The 22,656-nt window shown below is 24.7% G+C and overlaps 3 protein-coding genes across 4 annotated transcripts in view; all 3 read right to left on the bottom strand.

Moving 5' to 3' along the window:
- Positions 1 to 13,021, bottom strand: part of LOC115240558 (RNA/RNP complex-1-interacting phosphatase-like) — a 53,734-nt gene extending 40,713 nt beyond the window's left edge. Inside the window, exons 1-3 of one of the 2 annotated variants that reach the window (XM_029815783.1) lie at positions 12,694 to 13,021; positions 12,301 to 12,370; positions 11,337 to 11,412 (exon numbers count right to left, since the gene is read on the bottom strand). In XM_029815783.1, coding sequence (XP_029671643.1) covers positions 11,337 to 11,412; positions 12,301 to 12,323 — 99 coding nt within the window. In that variant the 5' untranslated portion in view covers positions 12,324 to 12,370; positions 12,694 to 13,021. The other variant, XM_029815782.1, reaches the window with a different exon arrangement.
- A 337-nt stretch (positions 13,022 to 13,358) lies between these two features.
- LOC115240559 (protein DPCD) lies at positions 13,359 to 15,415 on the bottom strand. The gene is made up of 5 exons (XM_029815784.1): positions 15,257 to 15,415; positions 15,059 to 15,128; positions 14,382 to 14,584; positions 14,004 to 14,237; positions 13,359 to 13,920 (listed from the first exon to the last, which is right to left on the bottom strand). Exons 2-5 carry the CDS (start codon positions 15,120 to 15,122, stop codon positions 13,819 to 13,821), a joined length of 603 nt encoding a protein of 200 aa, XP_029671644.1. The 5' UTR covers positions 15,123 to 15,128; positions 15,257 to 15,415; the 3' UTR covers positions 13,359 to 13,818.
- Positions 15,416 to 20,021: 4,606 nt separating this feature from the next.
- The window catches only part of LOC115240568 (segmentation protein cap'n'collar), a 95,418-nt gene continuing 92,783 nt past the window's right edge, over positions 20,022 to 22,656 (bottom strand). The window contains exons 9-13 of the mRNA XM_029815797.1: positions 21,911 to 22,059; positions 21,649 to 21,825; positions 21,334 to 21,432; positions 20,879 to 21,243; positions 20,022 to 20,698 (exon numbers count right to left, since the gene is read on the bottom strand). Of these exons, the coding sequence (XP_029671657.1) occupies positions 20,531 to 20,698; positions 20,879 to 21,243; positions 21,334 to 21,432; positions 21,649 to 21,825; positions 21,911 to 22,059 (958 nt within the window). The 3' untranslated portion in view covers positions 20,022 to 20,530. The remainder of the gene's footprint in view (positions 20,699 to 20,878; positions 21,244 to 21,333; positions 21,433 to 21,648; positions 21,826 to 21,910; positions 22,060 to 22,656) is intronic.

Below are 22,656 nucleotides of genomic sequence, written 5' to 3' on the forward strand. Positions count from 1 at the left end.
GCCGCGGTACGCCTGTCAGACAGCAACAATATTTTCTTTTTTTCTTTTCTTTTCTTTTTTTTTTTTTTTCTTTTCTTTTCTTTTTTTCTTTTCTTTTCTTTTTTTTTTTTTTTCTTTTCTTTTCTTTTTTTCTTTTCTTTTCTTTTTTTTTTTTTTTCTTTTCTTTTCTTTTTTTCTTTTCTTTTCTTTTTTTTTTTTTTTCTTTTCTTTTCTTTTTTTCTTTTCTTTTCTTTTTTTTTTTTTTTCTTTTCTTTTCTTTTTTTCTTTTCTTTTCTTTTTTTTTTTTTTTCTTTTCTTTTCTTTTTTTCTTTTCTTTTCTTTTTTTTTTTTTTTCTTTTCTTTTCTTTTTTTCTTTTCTTTTCTTTTTTTTTTTTTTTCTTTTCTTTTCTTTTTTTCTTTTCTTTTCTTTTTTTTTTTTTTTCTTTTCTTTTCTTTTTTTCTTTTCTTTTCTTTTTTTTTTTTTTTCTTTTCTTTTCTTTTTTTCTTTTCTTTTCTTTTTTTTTTTTTTTCTTTTCTTTTCTTTTTTTCTTTTCTTTTCTTTTTTTTTTTTTTTCTTTTCTTTTCTTTTTTTCTTTTCTTTTCTTTTTTTTTTTTTTTCTTTTCTTTTCTTTTTTTCTTTTCTTTTCTTTTTTTTTTTTTTTCTTTTCTTTTCTTTTTTTCTTTTCTTTTCTTTTTTTTTTTTTTCTTTTTTTTCTTTTTTTCTTTTCTTTTCTTTTTTTTTTTTTCTTTTCTTTTCTTTTTTTCTTTTCTTTTCTTTTTTTTTTTTTCTTTTCTTTTCTTTTTTTCTTTTCTTTTCTTTTTTTTTTTTTCTTTTCTTTTCTTTTTTTCTTTTCTTTTCTTTTTTTTTTTTTCTTTTCTTTTCTTTTTTTCTTTTCTTTTCTTTTTTTTTTTTTCTTTTCTTTTCTTTTTTTCTTTTCTTTTCTTTTTTTTTTTTTCTTTTCTTTTCTTTTTTTCTTTTCTTTTCTTTTTTTTTTTTTCTTTTCTTTTCTTTTTTTCTTTTCTTTTCTTTTTTTTTTTTTCTTTTCTTTTCTTTTTTTCTTTTCTTTTCTTTTTTTTTTTTTCTTTTCTTTTCTTTTTTTCTTTTCTTTTCTTTTTTTTTTTTTCTTTTCTTTTCTTTTTTTCTTTTCTTTTCTTTTTTTTTTTTTCTTTTCTTTTCTTTTTTTCTTTTCTTTTCTTTTTTTTTTTTTCTTTTCTTTTCTTTTTTTCTTTTCTTTTCTTTTTTTTTTTTTCTTTTCTTTTCTTTTTTTCTTTTCTTTTCTTTTTTTTTTTTTCTTTTCTTTTCTTTTTTTCTTTTCTTTTCTTTTTTTTTTTTTCTTTTCTTTTCTTTTTTTCTTTTCTTTTCTTTTTTTTTTTTTCTTTTCTTTTCTTTTTTTCTTTTCTTTTCTTTTTTTTTTTTTCTTTTCTTTTCTTTTTTTCTTTTCTTTTCTTTTTTTTTTTTTCTTTTCTTTTCTTTTTTTCTTTTCTTTTCTTTTTTTTTTTTTCTTTTCTTTTCTTTTTTTCTTTTCTTTTCTTTTTTTTTTTTTCTTTTCTTTTCTTTTTTTCTTTTCTTTTCTTTTTTTTTTTTTCTTTTCTTTTCTTTTTTTCTTTTCTTTTCTTTTTTTTTTTTTCTTTTCTTTTCTTTTTTTCTTTTCTTTTCTTTTTTTTTTTTTCTTTTCTTTTCTTTTTTTCTTTTCTTTTCTTTTTTTTTTTTTCTTTTCTTTTCTTTTTTTCTTTTCTTTTCTTTTTTTTTTTTTCTTTTCTTTTCTTTTTTTCTTTTCTTTTCTTTTTTTTTTTTTCTTTTCTTTTCTTTTTTTCTTTTCTTTTCTTTTTTTTTTTTTCTTTTCTTTTCTTTTTTTCTTTTCTTTTCTTTTTTTTTTTTTCTTTTCTTTTCTTTTTTTCTTTTCTTTTCTTTTTTTTTTTTTCTTTTCTTTTCTTTTTTTCTTTTCTTTTCTTTTTTTTTTTTTCTTTTCTTTTCTTTTTTTCTTTTCTTTTCTTTTTTTTTTTTTCTTTTCTTTTCTTTTTTTCTTTTCTTTTCTTTTTTTTTTTTTCTTTTCTTTTCTTTTTTTCTTTTCTTTTCTTTTTTTTTTTTTCTTTTCTTTTCTTTTTTTCTTTTCTTTTCTTTTTTTTTTTTTCTTTTCTTTTCTTTTTTTCTTTTCTTTTCTTTTTTTTTTTTTCTTTTCTTTTCTTTTTTTCTTTTCTTTTCTTTTTTTTTTTTTCTTTTCTTTTCTTTTTTTCTTTTCTTTTCTTTTTTTTTTTTTCTTTTCTTTTCTTTTTTTCTTTTCTTTTCTTTTTTTTTTTTTCTTTTCTTTTCTTTTTTTCTTTTCTTTTCTTTTTTTTTTTTTCTTTTCTTTTCTTTTTTTCTTTTCTTTTCTTTTTTTTTTTTTCTTTTCTTTTCTTTTTTTCTTTTCTTTTCTTTTTTTTTTTTTCTTTTCTTTTCTTTTTTTCTTTTCTTTTCTTTTTTTTTTTTTCTTTTCTTTTCTTTTTTTCTTTTCTTTTCTTTTTTTTTTTTTCTTTTCTTTTCTTTTTTTCTTTTCTTTTCTTTTTTTTTTTTTCTTTTCTTTTCTTTTTTTCTTTTCTTTTCTTTTTTTTTTTTTCTTTTCTTTTCTTTTTTTCTTTTCTTTTCTTTTTTTTTTTTTCTTTTCTTTTCTTTTTTTCTTTTCTTTTCTTTTTTTTTTTTTCTTTTCTTTTCTTTTTTTCTTTTCTTTTCTTTTTTTTTTTTTCTTTTCTTTTCTTTTTTTCTTTTCTTTTCTTTTTTTTTTTTTCTTTTCTTTTCTTTTTTTCTTTTCTTTTCTTTTTTTTTTTTTCTTTTCTTTTCTTTTTTTCTTTTCTTTTCTTTTTTTTTTTTTCTTTTCTTTTCTTTTTTTCTTTTCTTTTCTTTTTTTTTTTTTCTTTTCTTTTCTTTTTTTCTTTTCTTTTCTTTTTTTTTTTTTCTTTTCTTTTCTTTTTTTCTTTTCTTTTCTTTTTTTTTTTTTCTTTTCTTTTCTTTTTTTCTTTTCTTTTCTTTTTTTTTTTTTCTTTTCTTTTCTTTTTTTCTTTTCTTTTCTTTTTTTTTTTTTCTTTTCTTTTCTTTTTTTCTTTTCTTTTCTTTTTTTTTTTTTCTTTTCTTTTCTTTTTTTCTTTTCTTTTCTTTTTTTTTTTTTCTTTTCTTTTCTTTTTTTCTTTTCTTTTCTTTTTTTTTTTTTCTTTTCTTTTCTTTTTTTCTTTTCTTTTCTTTTTTTTTTTTTCTTTTCTTTTCTTTTTTTCTTTTCTTTTCTTTTTTTTTTTTTCTTTTCTTTTCTTTTTTTCTTTTCTTTTCTTTTTTTTTTTTTCTTTTCTTTTCTTTTTTTCTTTTCTTTTCTTTTTTTTTTTTTCTTTTCTTTTCTTTTTTTCTTTTCTTTTCTTTTTTTTTTTTTCTTTTCTTTTCTTTTTTTCTTTTCTTTTCTTTTTTTTTTTTTCTTTTCTTTTCTTTTTTTCTTTTCTTTTCTTTTTTTTTTTTTCTTTTCTTTTCTTTTTTTCTTTTCTTTTCTTTTTTTTTTTTTCTTTTCTTTTCTTTTTTTCTTTTCTTTTCTTTTTTTTTTTTTCTTTTCTTTTCTTTTTTTCTTTTCTTTTCTTTTTTTTTTTTTCTTTTCTTTTCTTTTTTTCTTTTCTTTTCTTTTTTTTTTTTTCTTTTCTTTTCTTTTTTTCTTTTCTTTTCTTTTTTTTTTTTTCTTTTCTTTTCTTTTTTTCTTTTCTTTTCTTTTTTTTTTTTTCTTTTCTTTTCTTTTTTTCTTTTCTTTTCTTTTTTTTTTTTTCTTTTCTTTTCTTTTTTTCTTTTCTTTTCTTTTTTTTTTTTTCTTTTCTTTTCTTTTTTTCTTTTCTTTTCTTTTTTTTTTTTTCTTTTCTTTTCTTTTTTTCTTTTCTTTTCTTTTTTTTTTTTTCTTTTCTTTTCTTTTTTTCTTTTCTTTTCTTTTTTTTTTTTTCTTTTCTTTTCTTTTTTTCTTTTCTTTTCTTTTTTTTTTTTTCTTTTCTTTTCTTTTTTTCTTTTCTTTTCTTTTTTTTTTTTTCTTTTCTTTTCTTTTTTTCTTTTCTTTTCTTTTTTTTTTTTTCTTTTCTTTTCTTTTTTTCTTTTCTTTTCTTTTTTTTTTTTTCTTTTCTTTTCTTTTTTTCTTTTCTTTTCTTTTTTTTTTTTTCTTTTCTTTTCTTTTTTTCTTTTCTTTTCTTTTTTTTTTTTTCTTTTCTTTTCTTTTTTTCTTTTCTTTTCTTTTTTTTTTTTTCTTTTCTTTTCTTTTTTTCTTTTCTTTTCTTTTTTTTTTTTTCTTTTCTTTTCTTTTTTTCTTTTCTTTTCTTTTTTTTTTTTTCTTTTCTTTTCTTTTTTTCTTTTCTTTTCTTTTTTTTTTTTTCTTTTCTTTTCTTTTTTTCTTTTCTTTTCTTTTTTTTTTTTTCTTTTCTTTTCTTTTTTTCTTTTCTTTTCTTTTTTTTTTTTTCTTTTCTTTTCTTTTTTTCTTTTCTTTTCTTTTTTTTTTTTTCTTTTCTTTTCTTTTTTTCTTTTCTTTTCTTTTTTTTTTTTTCTTTTCTTTTCTTTTTTTCTTTTCTTTTCTTTTTTTTTTTTTCTTTTCTTTTCTTTTTTTCTTTTCTTTTCTTTTTTTTTTTTTCTTTTCTTTTCTTTTTTTCTTTTCTTTTCTTTTTTTTTTTTTCTTTTCTTTTCTTTTTTTCTTTTCTTTTCTTTTTTTTTTTTTCTTTTCTTTTCTTTTTTTCTTTTCTTTTCTTTTTTTTTTTTTCTTTTCTTTTCTTTTTTTCTTTTCTTTTCTTTTTTTTTTTTTCTTTTCTTTTCTTTTTTTCTTTTCTTTTCTTTTTTTTTTTTTCTTTTCTTTTCTTTTTTTCTTTTCTTTTCTTTTTTTTTTTTTCTTTTCTTTTCTTTTTTTCTTTTCTTTTCTTTTTTTTTTTTTCTTTTCTTTTCTTTTTTTCTTTTCTTTTCTTTTTTTTTTTTTCTTTTCTTTTCTTTTTTTCTTTTCTTTTCTTTTTTTTTTTTTCTTTTCTTTTCTTTTTTTCTTTTCTTTTCTTTTTTTTTTTTTCTTTTCTTTTCTTTTTTTCTTTTCTTTTCTTTTTTTTTTTTTCTTTTCTTTTCTTTTTTTCTTTTCTTTTCTTTTTTTTTTTTTCTTTTCTTTTCTTTTTTTCTTTTCTTTTCTTTTTTTTTTTTTCTTTTCTTTTCTTTTTTTCTTTTCTTTTCTTTTTTTTTTTTTCTTTTCTTTTCTTTTTTTCTTTTCTTTTCTTTTTTTTTTTTTCTTTTCTTTTCTTTTTTTCTTTTCTTTTCTTTTTTTTTTTTTCTTTTCTTTTCTTTTTTTCTTTTCTTTTCTTTTTTTTTTTTTCTTTTCTTTTCTTTTTTTCTTTTCTTTTCTTTTTTTTTTTTTCTTTTCTTTTCTTTTTTTCTTTTCTTTTCTTTTTTTTTTTTTCTTTTCTTTTCTTTTTTTCTTTTCTTTTCTTTTTTTTTTTTTCTTTTCTTTTCTTTTTTTCTTTTCTTTTCTTTTTTTTTTTTTCTTTTCTTTTCTTTTTTTCTTTTCTTTTCTTTTTTTTTTTTTCTTTTCTTTTCTTTTTTTCTTTTCTTTTCTTTTTTTTTTTTTCTTTTCTTTTCTTTTTTTCTTTTCTTTTCTTTTTTTTTTTTTCTTTTCTTTTCTTTTTTTCTTTTCTTTTCTTTTTTTTTTTTTCTTTTCTTTTCTTTTTTTCTTTTCTTTTCTTTTTTTTTTTTTCTTTTCTTTTCTTTTTTTCTTTTCTTTTCTTTTTTTTTTTTTCTTTTCTTTTCTTTTTTTCTTTTCTTTTCTTTTTTTTTTTTTCTTTTCTTTTCTTTTTTTCTTTTCTTTTCTTTTTTTTTTTTTCTTTTCTTTTCTTTTTTTCTTTTCTTTTCTTTTTTTTTTTTTCTTTTCTTTTCTTTTTTTCTTTTCTTTTCTTTTTTTTTTTTTCTTTTCTTTTCTTTTTTTCTTTTCTTTTCTTTTTTTTTTTTTCTTTTCTTTTCTTTTTTTCTTTTCTTTTCTTTTTTTTTTTTTCTTTTCTTTTCTTTTTTTCTTTTCTTTTCTTTTTTTTTTTTTCTTTTCTTTTCTTTTTTTCTTTTCTTTTCTTTTTTTTTTTTTCTTTTCTTTTCTTTTTTTCTTTTCTTTTCTTTTTTTTTTTTTCTTTTCTTTTCTTTTTTTCTTTTCTTTTCTTTTTTTTTTTTTCTTTTCTTTTCTTTTTTTCTTTTCTTTTCTTTTTTTTTTTTTCTTTTCTTTTCTTTTTTTCTTTTCTTTTCTTTTTTTTTTTTTCTTTTCTTTTCTTTTTTTCTTTTCTTTTCTTTTTTTTTTTTTCTTTTCTTTTCTTTTTTTCTTTTCTTTTCTTTTTTTTTTTTTCTTTTCTTTTCTTTTTTTCTTTTCTTTTCTTTTTTTTTTTTTCTTTTCTTTTCTTTTTTTCTTTTCTTTTCTTTTTTTTTTTTTCTTTTCTTTTCTTTTTTTCTTTTCTTTTCTTTTTTTTTTTTTCTTTTCTTTTCTTTTTTTCTTTTCTTTTCTTTTTTTTTTTTTCTTTTCTTTTCTTTTTTTCTTTTCTTTTCTTTTTTTTTTTTTCTTTTCTTTTCTTTTTTTCTTTTCTTTTCTTTTTTTTTTTTTCTTTTCTTTTCTTTTTTTCTTTTCTTTTCTTTTTTTTTTTTTCTTTTCTTTTCTTTTTTTCTTTTCTTTTCTTTTTTTTTTTTTCTTTTCTTTTCTTTTTTTCTTTTCTTTTCTTTTTTTTTTTTTCTTTTCTTTTCTTTTTTTCTTTTCTTTTCTTTTTTTTTTTTTCTTTTCTTTTCTTTTTTTCTTTTCTTTTCTTTTTTTTTTTTTCTTTTCTTTTCTTTTTTTCTTTTCTTTTCTTTTTTTTTTTTTCTTTTCTTTTCTTTTTTTCTTTTCTTTTCTTTTTTTTTTTTTCTTTTCTTTTCTTTTTTTCTTTTCTTTTCTTTTTTTTTTTTTCTTTTCTTTTCTTTTTTTCTTTTCTTTTCTTTTTTTTTTTTTCTTTTCTTTTCTTTTTTTCTTTTCTTTTCTTTTTTTTTTTTTCTTTTCTTTTCTTTTTTTCTTTTCTTTTCTTTTTTTTTTTTTCTTTTCTTTTCTTTTTTTCTTTTCTTTTCTTTTTTTTTTTTTCTTTTCTTTTCTTTTTTTCTTTTCTTTTCTTTTTTTTTTTTTCTTTTCTTTTCTTTTTTTCTTTTCTTTTCTTTTTTTTTTTTTCTTTTCTTTTCTTTTTTTCTTTTCTTTTCTTTTTTTTTTTTTCTTTTCTTTTCTTTTTTTCTTTTCTTTTCTTTTTTTTTTTTTCTTTTCTTTTCTTTTTTTCTTTTCTTTTCTTTTTTTTTTTTTCTTTTCTTTTCTTTTTTTCTTTTCTTTTCTTTTTTTTTTTTTCTTTTCTTTTCTTTTTTTCTTTTCTTTTCTTTTTTTTTTTTTCTTTTCTTTTCTTTTTTTCTTTTCTTTTCTTTTTTTTTTTTTCTTTTCTTTTCTTTTTTTCTTTTCTTTTCTTTTTTTTTTTTTCTTTTCTTTTCTTTTTTTCTTTTCTTTTCTTTTTTTTTTTTTCTTTTCTTTTCTTTTTTTCTTTTCTTTTCTTTTTTTTTTTTTCTTTTCTTTTCTTTTTTTCTTTTCTTTTCTTTTTTTTTTTTTCTTTTCTTTTCTTTTTTTCTTTTCTTTTCTTTTTTTTTTTTTCTTTTCTTTTCTTTTTTTCTTTTCTTTTCTTTTTTTTTTTTTCTTTTCTTTTCTTTTTTTCTTTTCTTTTCTTTTTTTTTTTTTCTTTTCTTTTCTTTTTTTCTTTTCTTTTCTTTTTTTTTTTTTCTTTTCTTTTCTTTTTTTCTTTTCTTTTCTTTTTTTTTTTTTCTTTTCTTTTCTTTTTTTCTTTTCTTTTCTTTTTTTTTTTTTCTTTTCTTTTCTTTTTTTCTTTTCTTTTCTTTTTTTTTTTTTCTTTTCTTTTCTTTTTTTCTTTTCTTTTCTTTTTTTTTTTTTCTTTTCTTTTCTTTTTTTCTTTTCTTTTCTTTTTTTTTTTTTCTTTTCTTTTCTTTTTTTCTTTTCTTTTCTTTTTTTTTTTTTCTTTTCTTTTCTTTTTTTCTTTTCTTTTCTTTTTTTTTTTTTCTTTTTTTTTTTTGCTCCTACATTTCATTTAAGCGAAGAATGTACGATACACCTTTGGCTAGTTTCGAATATTATTTATTTAGAATAGTAGATTAACTCACGTCTGTGTAGTCAGACATTTGCATTACAGATAAAACAGGGGAGATAAGATTCATGTAGCGCTATGCAGGAAGTACGAGCGAAAGATAAACAAAAAGCAATATATATTTCGATTCCCATCGAGGATTATTGAGATGTATTTTCAAATATTTCTCTCCGTCTTATTTTTTGATAATAGAAAAGAAAGAAAATATGTGCGTATAAATTATACTCTTGCCATGATTTCTGAATACAAGTTGCAATATTAATTACAGTTACAAGATATTTTGTTCATATTTACTGTGATGTCACGGTTATTGATGGCATCTCCGATTGTTTGAAAAGTAATACATGATCGATCAAAGTGCAAACAACCTTAAATCGTTTAAACGGGGAACGATTATTAAAGGCCTCGGAGGAACACTTCGATTCATGCATTTACTAATACTTACGTACGGGCTCCGGTATCATTTCGTTCGAAATCAATTCTGTTAACCCTCAATTACTTTGATGGAGGCGCACATCTGACCCCGATGTAGATAGCTTGTGAGATATCACTTTTATCTTGAACTCTGACTCGTTATATTGCTCAAATGATTTTCATATTTTCCCCTCTTTTTACCCTGCACCTAATTAGAACGCAAGTTATTCCCTTTGACGATGATACACGCTAATTTCAACGAGTTTATTAAATTTCGCTTTACCCGAATTTTTCTCCACGTAGAGATTTTATAATCAACGCAGTCGAGTTATATTTCACAGACATATCTTTGCTAATCGTAAAATGAAAATTTTATATTGCGTTTTGAATAATAACCATAAAAAATACGATATTATTTTTCACAAAGTTATTTTACTACATTACGTTAACTAAATGGATGATGGCTGGAAATGAAGTTTTTGACAGTACAAATTGTTTTTCTTTTCTTTTTTTCTTTTTTTTTTTTTTTTTTTTTTTTTTTTTTTTTTTTTTTTTTTTTTTTTTTTTTTTTTTTTTTTTTTTTTTTTTTTTTTTTTTTTTTTTTTTTTTTTTTTTTTTTTTTTTTTTTTTTTTTTTTTTTTTTTTTTTTTTTTTTTTTTTTTTTTTTTTTTTTTTTTTTTTTTTTTTTTTTTTTTTTTTTTTTTTTTTTTTTTTTTTTTTTTTTTTTTTTTTTTTTTTTTTTTTTTTTTTTTTTTTTTTTTTCTCGAGACGAATTTGCCTTGTGCAAACGCTTACGGATTATATACTCTCGCAAATGAGATCATAATATAAATCAAAAGGGAATAATATAAATTGACTGATATAATTATATTAAAATAATTCCTCAAGTAATATCAAAATAAATAAAATATGCAAAGACAATTTGGAAATTTATATGCTAGATATGCAAAGACAATATGAAAAAAATTTAATAAGCTAGCTTTTTTTATTATATTCTTGTATATCTGTTTAGAATTAATTGTTATGATAAGCATTTTATAATCTTCAATAAAGATTAAGAATAAGAGCATATATTGAAAAAAAAAACATTAGATACAGCGGCAAAGTGAGATATCGGCCTTAGTTATAATAAACCGTCATTTGCGATGAATGAAATTAAGAATTTCAATATTATACGCTCCATCTTTAACTACCCGTTCATTTTGCCCACCGAATCCTATTGCTGATAGAAAATTCCAAGAATCTCAATGAACAGCGATGAATCGCAGCGTGAATGACTATATGTCAATCAGCGCGTGTTATAATGTATAGGGGTTGGCATTAGAATATGTTTCACTTACTAGTCAAAAACTACTAGACGAAGGAGAGAATCGGTAAGACGGTCTGCACGCGAGAAAGGGGGCAACGCACATATATCATGTTTGTTTATATCTACAGGGGGGTCATCGCGCGCGCAACAATACGGCAATTTGGCCGCGACCGATATGAGATCTCACGACGACGACGACGACGACGTTGCTTTCCCATCCTCCTTGCACCCCGGAGTAGACGAGTAAACGCGCGCGGCTCTCCCGCTTCCACTTCTCTTTTCCTCCGGCTCACCGACGCCGCATCGATTTAACGGAGACCCGTGCCACGATCCCACGAGCCTGCGTGCGTGAACGCACCTATACAAGCGTGCATGTATTGTAGCGACGACGCGTGTACCTGCCGCCCGTTGTTCATTTCGGGAATCCAACGCGATCTTATCTGCTATGCGGCTGCCCCGACCCCCGCGAAGAGAATCTTTGATTTAGTGTAAAGGGAAGGATGAGAGAGGAGAATCGGGGAATGAGGGGAAGGTGGAAAGGAGCGGTAGACAAAAAAGGCATCCTGTTTCAGCGAACTGCGGCTGAACGTAAATTCCGCGAGAACACCGCGCGTTTGTATAAACTTTGTTAGTACAATAAAACCTAAATAATATATAACATAAGTTATATAACATATAATAGAAAGAAATCGCGTGAGAAGGAGATACTTTTTTCATCTTCAAACACTAATACGAACATTTGTTCAACATATATGGATCATAATAATATACCAATGATTAATTCAATTATGACATTATATATATATTTTAATTTTATATTAACAACATATAGAATTTCATTAATGTGTTCTCAGTATATAAAAAATATAAAATATTTATGCCAAATTTGCAGTGTTTGTTAAATTTACGTAAATTTTGTTATATTCTTGTTTTCAATTTAAAAAAATGTTTTGCTTTCTTTTTATATTTGTATGCTAAAATATAATACAATCTAAGTAAAAATTGTAAATTTTATTATTTCTTTAATATTTAACGGTTTTAATTTTTATGTAATCTCATTGTGTACAATTCGTTAAAAAGTATATAATATAAATAAAATTATATAGTAAATTATTTACAGAAATATAAAAATGATTAATTCAATTATGAACATCTTTCAATTTTACATTAACAACACATGAGATTTCACATCAATGTTCTAAGCATACAAAAAATATTAAATATTTATGTCAAATCTGCAATGTTTGTTAAATTTTCAAAATTTGTGATCCTTTTATCTCAATTTTAAAAAATGTTTTGCTTCCTTTTTATTTTTGTATGCTAAAATATAATACAATCTGAGTAAAAATGGTAAATTTTATTATTTCTTCAAAATATTCAATATTCAATATTTCAACAGTTTTAATTTTGATGAAATCTCATTATGTACAATTTGTTAAAAAGTATATAACATAAATAAAATTATATAGAATGAATTATTTATGGAAATACTCACGTCTTTCAACGGAACTTTGAATGCTAAAAGATTGGTGCCCTCGATCACATTACCAAAAGGTTTGTACTCTAACCACCTGTAAACACATAAATTATATAATAATTATAAAATTAATGATAAATATTATATTTTCGTAAATAATTCGATAGCAGAAAAATAGTTTGAGTCCAATAAAACGTGGATAGTTACATTACACTGAATCAGGTACAATATTTTCACATTAAACATTTTATAACAAACATTATGAATATATACGGCATTATTAATGCCTTCGAGTTTTGATTTAGGCATTTCTTAACGTGTTCATGCATATATTTGTGCAGATATTCGTACATAATTTCTTTTTATTTTATATTCTATTCCTCTTTTAACCAAATTTGAATCGATATCCAATTTCTACTATAATTACGTACCCTAATTTCACAGAAACGCAATATCTTCAATTGATTCTAATTCAGCTTCTTTAACGATATCTCACTACGAAAACTAGATACTCGATACGATATAATTACTACATACATATCAAAAACTCGCGACACTCGATTAAGGATCAACATTCGCGCGCGCCAAACGATTAATAATAATATTTCAAAATTCAACGATCTCTCTAGAACATAAAATGCCATCTGCCAGAAACGGCGGAAAATAACATATCAAGGCACTCATACTCGATCGGTTAGTCAGATGTCTCGAAGATAGCGTCGGAAAACTTTCAGAATTTTAACAAAACGTCGGTTCTATTAGCGTGTTATACACCACAAGTACGCTTTAATTCTCGGATTAACGATCGCGTATAATTGCTTTATCAGCGACACTACCACGGGATATGCTTCAGATGTAAAGAAAAAGTTGGCAAACATAACCTTACCACAATGTGACTACACGTACAATCATATACAAGCAATTTTAACTATTGCCAAACACTCGGCTATCTTTTTTGTAAAGCAAACAGAAAATCGCTTACCTGTCCGGCACCGAATTCGACATATTTGCCGCTCACTCAAAAATCTTCCCGCGAAAGAAATGGCATAACACTGAAACGCAATACCGCCATCACACAGTACACACACGTACGCACACACGGAAAGCGCGCATATACACGGACGCGCGCACATCACACATACACATTATGTAGCAGCAGCAGTATGCGAATTCGACGACGCGGCACGATATATCTGTTGCTTTCCATTTACATCAAAACTCAGATAATTCTTACTTGCGTTCTCTCTCACTCGCATGTATGCTACGTGCGAGCGAGAGAGAACGCAAGTGAAATTTATCTGAGTTTTGATGTAAATGAAAAGCGACTATCAACTTCTCGAGTTTCGCGCGCAATATCAGCGACTCGATTAATTACAGTGGTCAATTAATTGTTCTTTCGATATTCGCGTTATTCGATCGCGATTATATCAAATATCCCGACGCTACAAATGATTATACGCGATACTTAATTTCCGATTCCGCTAGAACACCGTAGTCCGATTCGGAGATTCCGAATTTGTATATACTAATACGAATTGAATATAGTTCTGTGATATTGGAATCTCGGAATCGGACCAGTTTTAACGGAATTGAAAATTGGAGATTTACGCGCCATATAACGGTCGCATCGAGACGTTTGTGATGCAAATTTAATTGCGTTCGAGTATCGTGAATATCGAAATAAGTCGCTGTAATTAATATCATTGTTACTATTAATACTGTAATTGCTACAGATACATTACAGTAAAATAGTACAACCGTAAGAATCATTTATCTCATCATATTCGAGGATATACGGAAGCTGCTGATTGTAAGAATAAATATTATCTGCAAATAAACGCGTATTATATCGGGAGTGCGAGAAAAGTATCCGGCGATTGTCTTATTATGCGTAAATTTAGTATATCGCGTCGGTAGTGCAAACGTGACATTCTTATAAAGGGTAAAAAGTCTGCGCGATCATAACTCAAAACATCATTAAAGTAAGTAATTCAAATATCACTAACCAAATAAATATTTTACATAGGGGCCTTCTGGAAATTTTTATAAATTAAAGACTCGTCACTTTATTATTATATGACAATTATTTTCCACTTTAGAACTTATATCACATATATATGATCACTGTGTTCAAATACACAATTATACAAACAATGAGACAAAAGTGACTATTTTTTTAAGCAATTTGATTTTTATGCATTAAAATAGGACATGTGTTTGAAAAAAAAATTTGTGCAGTGGTCCTTATACAATTTAATATTTTTTTATAGCTTCTATTAGTGAATTATGTAAATATTTAATATTATTTTTTAGGACACGAAATTCAAATTATAGAAATAATTGTCACAAATTTTAAATACATAGTATTAATTCATAAACTTTGTTATATGCAAGAAGAATAACGAAAATTTTTAATTTAAGAATATTAAAAATAAAATTATCACAAATCTTAAATGCATAATTTAATCAAAAGTAAGGAATTAATTCATAATACTTTTTGTTAACTGACTGGACATTGATTTGCAGATTCTGTAGCTTTAATCTGTAGAATCTTGGATAATATTTTCTTTTCCACATCAAGAAGTTCGGGGGGCTTTTTATACTAAAATAAAGAAAAAAAATGGTATTAAATAATATATAGCAGAACACCGCCATCACATGTATATAAATAAGCATTTCTCATACCGTAATAATTAAAGTATTATACTGATGCTTAAATGATATCCTTTCCTGTTCTGGCTTTAGCCCAATTCGCTCGAGATCTAGAGTCCTTAACTTTTTGAAGTACTTTTTGTTACTTGTACGTACAGTTATAGTATTATCTTTTTCTGCAGTAACGGAATATACATTACTAGGATATGGTAAATTTCTGATCCGCCACTCCAAGGATGTTTTTGTAATTCGTTGTGTAACAAATGGCTGGAACAATTAAAAAATAAACTTAGAAAATACATTATGCATACTATCTGCTTAAAATTATAGATATCATGCATATTTTAAGTTTTAATTAATTAAATTATATTTAAATAGCTCATATTTTTTTATAGCACGAAAATAACATACAGTATTTGAACTTTCTTGTATTCCATCTTTTTCGATATTATTTTCTTTAGGTTCAGGATCCCCAATTTCTACGATCCATCCCTGATCTGTACCAAAACTATTTTTCTCTTTCCATATTCTTCGTACTACTACATTTGTATCCATGTTGTATTCTTCTACCATTTCTTTCCCATTTTCTAATAAAAAATGAACTTTTCTTTTTCCTATATGAAACATAATAAAAAATCAGTAAGTTGTTTGCATTTATTGAACATGTACATTGCATTTATTAAACATTGTGCAAAATTTAATTTTTAATATTTCAACATTGAAACATTTTTTATTTCATCAAAAGTACAAATATAATTTAATATATTATAGAAAATATCACATGCAACATGATTTGATATGACAAAAATATTAATTTGAAAAAGAAATTTATTAACGAAGCAATAGAATTGTTTTGAAAATTAGTAGCTCTGACATGATGTAGCTGCATAATAGGGAAAATATTCCTACTACACATAATCTAATATATAAAGCTTTTATGAACCTTATACATGTACCTACTATATTGATTAAACATTTGGAGGTTATAAGTAGATATCTTATAAATCTAAATGCAAAACTGCACATGCAGCCAAAACAGAAGATTTATAGGTCTGATAATAATCGTGATTGTATTTAATTATTCTTACCATCTTGAATGAGAACAGTTATCTTGGCATTTTGAATATTCTTTAACCATGATTCAGGCGTCATTTTATTCTGTAAAGGAGAAATCTGTAAGTGTTTCTTAGCAACCAGAATCAGACAGACAAGTATAGAATGGATGAACGAGCAATGAATAAATAGAAAATATTAATTTTTATTATGAAAATCAGAAACACACATACATTGTAATGAATCCATACAATCAGAACACGTGGTACACGATATACTAAACTGATCAATGAGTGTTAGTCCACTTTTCGTTGTGTGAATTCGTGATTGGTGTATATTTTTACTACACCAATCACATGAAATAGCCATTCAATATTCAATGATTGTGTGTGGCTCATGGGTCTAGGACAGTCTAGAATCTAGAATTTAATCAGGATAAAAGAAGAAAGATTTCTTTGTATTGATCAATTGCTTTAAAGCATTTGCTTAGTTGAATGCCCCTGACCATATTTCGAGTCAAATACATATATTGCATAGATATTTTAATCAGTACATATATTTATAACTATTGTTGAGTAAAAAAATGGAAAACAATATTTTTAATTAATATTCTTTATATAAATTTATAAAAGGAAAATATCAATATTTTTCTCAAGTCATATTAAATTTAGTAATATCACTTGCTAAATTTAGTAATATCAATTTAGTAATATCACTCACAATGAAAATAATTTAGAAAAATGTTTGCACTGCATTTGTCATCCGCCAAAATTATTATTTGATATGGGAATCTTATCTAAAACAAATATTCATAGATTAGGTATTTATTAGACAAGTACAAACCAATACGATACTTTCCCCAGAGGTTTATTCAGCTTTATTTATATAATATAGAAATTTAATGACAGGAGATCTTCATTGCAATTAGGTAGATTTGAACAATATTTGTACAAATCCAAATTGTTTGTACAATAGACGAACAGAGTCTTATAAATTAGTCTTTTACAAAGGTTTGCCGATAATGAGATCTCCGTTCGCTAATTGTAAGTACAATATGTAAAAGGCATCCTACACCCCATAGTATGAATACAATTGCATATGTAAATGTTAATAAGGAGCTGATTATTAATAATTGCTGACATAAATTGTATCTTCGTTCGTTTTTTAACATTATAACATATATTTTATTATTACTCTTTGTGTATATGTATTTATATATACAGATACATATACATAAATACATACATTCATATATATTTCATATATTTATATATATATTTATATACGCGTATGTATTTATATATTTATAGTTTTTTTTTTTTTTTCTGTTCAGTACGTGTGTCTGTGTGTTTATATAATATTTATAGAAAATTATACTAACTACATTAATATATACATAAAAAGGCAAATGTGAAATACCTGAACATTTCTCATCTTTTTATTTTATAAAAATATGTGTTTTTATCATGTTTGTTCATATTTCAAGGAATGCTATTAATAATATAGCATTACAACGCATCGCAGTAAATGTATTCACATACTTGTGTATTATATTCACTATATTATTTGTAATATATATATATTACAGAATGTGTTTTGCTTGTGATCTGTCTGACTGGAGTGAAATTTAAGAAATATGTTCAAGCTGCTTTCTACATAGAACACAAAATGGTTCAGAGTTTAGTTACTGCAAATATGCCAATGCCTCAATCATTTGCCTTTTATCGCTTCACTCTATTTTGTAATCCGCAATTAAATGCAGTTCTAGTTTTGCATTATACATCCATGATGCGTTACCGCCCCTAATGCGTTAGCGCCCCGCGGTATTGTAAGCGTTTCACAAATCGATGTGTATTCTCTAAATTCATAACACAACAAAGTTTATTTAATAGTATACATATTGCGCATGATTAACGTTCACTTTATTCATATTGATATGCACACGATATATTCAACATCGCAGCATTTTGCTCGTGGCAAATTATAAGAGTGGGTCATAATTTTGGCAATTAAGTATACTACTAACAATAATCACAATCAATCGCGATTGAAATCACTGGATAAATACGTTTTAACGTAATCGTCGCACTCCTATACCTTTATGAGAGTTTTATATATATGTGCGTATGTGTGTGTGTATGTATATATGTATGTATGTATGTATGTGTGAAAGTATATAAACTCAATTTATATATATCATGCTCATAGAAACAACAATTACATCGAAACGCAATAAAAACTTTTTTACAAATGTAAAAAAATGAGCTTTTTTAATGTATACTGTATCACTGTATTTGTGTCAGTTACACATTTACGTATATGCACTTTAAGAAGTTAACAAGCATATTTTACGCATAAAGCAGGAAGAATAGTAATTGGAATAAGACATAAATTTAGAGCTGTTTGAATTATGATGACACAACAGTTCTCATGCATGTGATTCCACAATATAATAATTATTTTATTATATGTATTTTTCACTAGTTTCTTATTATTTACATATCATAATCTTCCTTTAACACTCTAGAGAGAGAAAGAGAGATACAATGATTTATTTAGACAAAAAAATTGATTAAAATTAATATTTTATAGTTTTTAATGCGCGTTATGAGACTACTTCTACTCTATCGCGTCAAAAAAAATATTCCATTCTGTTTTTCTATATTTATTCTATATTTTTACATATATATATATATATTGTACATAAATTCGTTATATATTACGTACAAAATGTTCTTATTGTTAGATAAATTTTATTCAATTTCTATAACACGCTAGTGTAATCGCACATGCATCAGGTACCGAATTATCATGACTCAGCATGAAGCACGATAATGTTATCACGTTGTCAAGCGTTACTTTTCAAAGATCAGCCGAGCGTTTAATTTAACGTCGCGTTATGTAACACTTATTTTTACTCAAGTAAAACATTCGACTCTCATTCTAATCTTATTATACCCAAGATGATTTCATTAGCGGTGCGTGTGTTCTAATCAAGCAGTCATATGGGTCGGTAACAACACATCGCGCCGATGACGCAGATCGTATGATCGGATAATATAAATATATGTGTATGTACTATCTCTTTCATAAAGAGCATTGAAAATGTTCACATTTTTTTGACTTCCTGGTCGCACAAGTCAGGGTCGATAAACACGTGACGCGTTCGCGATATGGAAATTCGAGTGATATTGCAATTTTCACGGCTTGTTTCTACTGATATCAGTGAGAACATCGCATTCTGAGATAAATAAGCAGTGGAGACATGTGCTCAATACATTTCAAAAAGAAGTATTGCTAATATCATTTTTTCTTTTAAATCTCTTTATCGCAAAAGAGAATATATATATATAGAGTCTTATAAATTAGTCTTTTACAAAGGTTTGCCGATAATGAGATCTCCGTTCGCTAATTGTAAGTACAATATGTAAAAGGCATCCTACACCCCATAGTATGAATACAATTGCATATGTAAATGTTAATAAGGAGCTGATTATTAATAATTGCTGACATAAATTGTATCTTCGTTCGTTTTTTAACATTATAACATATATTTTATTATTACTCTTTGTGTATATGTATTTATATATACAGATACATATACATAAATACATACATTCATATATATTTCATATATTTATATATATATTTATATAATATTTATAGAAAATTATACTAACTACATTAATATATACATAAAAAGGCAAATGTGAAATACCTGAACATTTCTCATCTTTTTATTTTATAAAAATATGTGTTTTTATCATGTTTGTTCATATTTCAAGGAATGCTATTAATAATATAGCATTACAACGCATCGCAGTAAATGTATTCACATACTTGTGTATTATATTCACTATATTATTTGTAATATATATATATTACAGAATGTGTTTTGCTTGTGATCTGTCTGACTGGAGTGAAATTTAAGAAATATGTTCAAGCTGCTTTCTACATAGAACACAAAATGGTTCAGAGTTTAGTTACTGCAAATATGCCAATGCCTCAATCATTTGCCTTTTATCGCTTCACTCTATTTTGTAATCCGCAATTAAATGCAGTTCTAGTTTTGCATTATACATCCATGATGCGTTACCGCCCCTAATGCGTTAGCGCCCCGCGGTATTGTAAGCGTTTCACAAATCGATGTGTATTCTCTAAATTCATAACACAACAAAGTTTATTTAATAGTATACATATTGCGCATGATTAACGTTCACTTTATTCATATTGATATGCACACGATATATTCAACATCGCAGCATTTTGCTCGTGGCAAATTATAAGAGTGGGTCATAATTTTGGCAATTAAGTATACTACTAACAATAATCACAATCAATCGCGATTGAAATCACTGGATAAATACGTTTTAACGTAATCGTCGCACTCCTATACCTTTATGAGAGTTTTATATATATGTGCGTATGTGTGTGTGTATGTATATATGTATGTATGTATGTATGTGTGAAAGTATATAAACTCAATTTATATATATCATGCTCATAGAAACAACAATTACATCGAAACGCAATAAAAACTTTTTTACAAATGTAAAAAAATGAGCTTTTTTAATGTATACTGTATCACTGTATTTGTGTCAGTTACACATTTACGTATATGCACTTTAAGAAGTTAACAAGCATATTTTACGCATAAAGCAGGAAGAATAGTAATTGGAATAAGACATAAATTTAGAGCTGTTTGAATTATGATGACACAACAGTTCTCATGCATGTGATTCCACAATATAATAATTATTTTATTATATGTATTTTTCACTAGTTTCTTATTATTTACATATCATAATCTTCCTTTAACACTCTAGAGAGAGAAAGAGAGATACTGATTTATTTAGACAAAAAAAAATTCGTAACTCATTTCATTATCTTTTCAAAAGTATATAATATTATATATCACTATAAGGCCAATATAAACTCTTGAAATACGTTTCTCTATTGATGTAGCTTAAGTAAAAACAATATTACAAGAAATTTATGAAGTTTTCAATTTTATTTCATTATTCATTATTTTCCTCATTTAAGACAGTCACAACAGACAAATCTTTGATTGTGAAAATGAGTGAAAAAAAAATGTACGAAGTGATCTTTGGACATGAAAATGTATTAATATGGGTGGTCAAAGTAACTGAAAACTGTAGTATCACTTTTGCACACAAAAACCATCGCTAGGATGATTAAATCTAGGATTAAATCCTATCTTTCCTCTTATATTTCTTTAAATATATTAATTTGTCAATAATCGCATAGTCGCGATTCGTAATCTGGTAGCTTTGATAAATTTCGTTATTTATTTGGAGTGCGCACCATATGTAAAATCATAAATTTTGTTTGACGAGAATTATGCGCAGTAATTATAATAACGTGTACGATCTTCCTTCCCCGACACCGTATTCGTCTTCATTACGCTTTGGACGCACGTGCTCTGTTCAAGGAGAACAGGAGTTCTTTAATAACCAATCACATTGATATACAATCCTTTAAGAGTTTCATTCCTTGTGCTCAGGATCGGGTTTGGTCTTCGGTTCCATTGAAGACTGCCGTGATTGGTGCGGATTCGTCTGATTTCTGGGAACTAACAGAACGTTTCCATCTGCAGACTGTTGAAGACTGTATTCGTATGGATGGTATTGATTACCATCTGGATCTCGTAAAGACTATAATATAAATATAATTATAAGTAATTAGATATTATAACTTTTCTTATCATCTTAAACAAGATTTTAAACGAAAATAATAAATAAGAAAATAATTATTTATTAAAATTTTTTTTATTTTAGAAATGATCATATACTTAATACAAAAAAAATGAGATTGATACTGAGAGTAATACCAACCTGAAAAACATGACGATAAAGTTGACTAAATTTGTCTTTCACTCGCTGTCTCTCAATGAGCATAAACTCACGCTCGCGAACAAGCCTTAACTTACGATCTCGCATTTCTTTTACTTCGTCAGCTAAGCTTATAATTTGATCCAATTTTCGTTTGCGACAATTCTGTGCGGCAACCTTATTTTTGCCTCGTCTTCTAATGTCGCGTATTAAGGATAGTTGGGCCTCACTGAGATCATATTTACTGAGACGTTCATTAAACTCGTCCATGGGAAGGTTGATGATATCATTGACTGAAATCGGCACATTCAATGCTCTTGCTCTCTTTTCATCTCTTGTTAAATGCTCATCATTGTCATTTTTGCGGGCTAAAATTATAAAAACGAACATCTTTAATCAATTATTAACAGTTTCTAAACATTGTGGAATGAACTTAAAGATATTATAAACATAGTTACCTTTCTTATCGCGGGAAATTGGACGTTGAAGAGATCCTGAACTCTCAGCAGGCAAATGATAGGTGTGATTATGATGAACATGTTCTATTGCAGATCGTCCTAAAAAAAAATAAAATTATATATTTATAATTAAAATTATAAATTGTATATTTATTTTTATTATATATATTTTCTAAATTTATGTGAAACTATTATATATTACATAGAGTATATGAAAAATGATTATGCATAAACGATATATTCATTATATGAATATATAATAATGTTCCTCTAACTCTAATATGTTGGATAAGTTTATGTATAAACTTCTCTTACCAGATTGATGACGACTGAAATCCACACTACAACTATATTTAATTTCAGGTTGTGGCCCGGCTGCACCCTCGATTGGTCCAGAATATGTGTTTCCTGGCGCTCCTGCACCAACTGTATGTGTATCATATTCATATTTCATTGGAGTAGTCGGATGTGCAGTAGCTCCTAAAGGTGAGCCTAAAAAGTAATTTCACGATCAAAAATCTCTATATCATCATTTTATACTCGAAAAGACTGTATGAAATTATTTCTAAATACTAACAAGTGCCTTGTTCCTGGAAATATCGCTTGGCGAACATTTGATGTTTCTTTTGTGCAACCGGCGGTACAGTCCGTTCTGTTTGACATCTCGGAGAGCCGGCATTTCTCCCGGACACCGAATAACTACAGTCGTATGGCATGCGATATTTGCTATAATGGAATCAAAAGTTCATCTGGATAAATATTTTATATATATTGCACATTAAATTCTATCTATTTATAATCATTAAATCTTGAAATTATCTAAATTCCATGGTTTAAAGATAAAGAAACTATGGAAATTATTGAATCTATTGCTTTCATTGAACATGACATTTTATCTTATATTTTATATCTTGAAACACAATTATTTACACAATTATTTATTAATCAAAAAGGAAAATAATTAATCGTTTTTTTTTTATTTTAACAAAGATTAAATATATTACATATTAATTACCTCGCGTAATCCATGGTGTAATGAGAATCAGCCTGAGTATGGCTGGAATTTGATCCAGTTTCCATCCACTCGCCATCCGAGAGAGATGGTACGCGTTCGCTACCCATACTACTAACAGCGCTGTCACTCGAAGCGTCCATCCTCTCGTCGGCTACACCAGGTAGAGTCGTGACACCCGTAGCCGTCGAAGTCGTGCCCCCAGCCGTTTGCACATTCGGTAAAGCCGCTGCACCGGTGGGTCCGGATGCATTGTTGCTACCGTTGTCCAACATGTGCATGGTGTACATGCCTGAAAAACAATAAAATAT

Source organism: Formica exsecta, unplaced genomic scaffold (assembly GCF_003651465.1).
Source record: "Formica exsecta isolate Colony F162 unplaced genomic scaffold, ASM365146v1 scaffold442, whole genome shotgun sequence".
NCBI classification, from domain to species: domain Eukaryota; kingdom Metazoa; phylum Arthropoda; class Insecta; order Hymenoptera; family Formicidae; genus Formica; species Formica exsecta.

Coding starts and splice junctions, on each gene's coding strand:
- LOC115240559 (XM_029815784.1), bottom strand. CDS start 15,122: ATGACGCCTGAATCATGGTTAAAGAATATTCAAAATGCCAAGATAACT. Junction 14,238..14,381: donor TACAAGAAAGTTCAAATACT/GTATGTTATTTT, acceptor TAATTGTTCCAG/CCATTTGTTACACAACGAAT. Junction 13,921..14,003: donor ATAATACTTTAATTATTACG/GTATGAGAAATG, acceptor TCTTTATTTTAG/TATAAAAAGCCCCCCGAACT.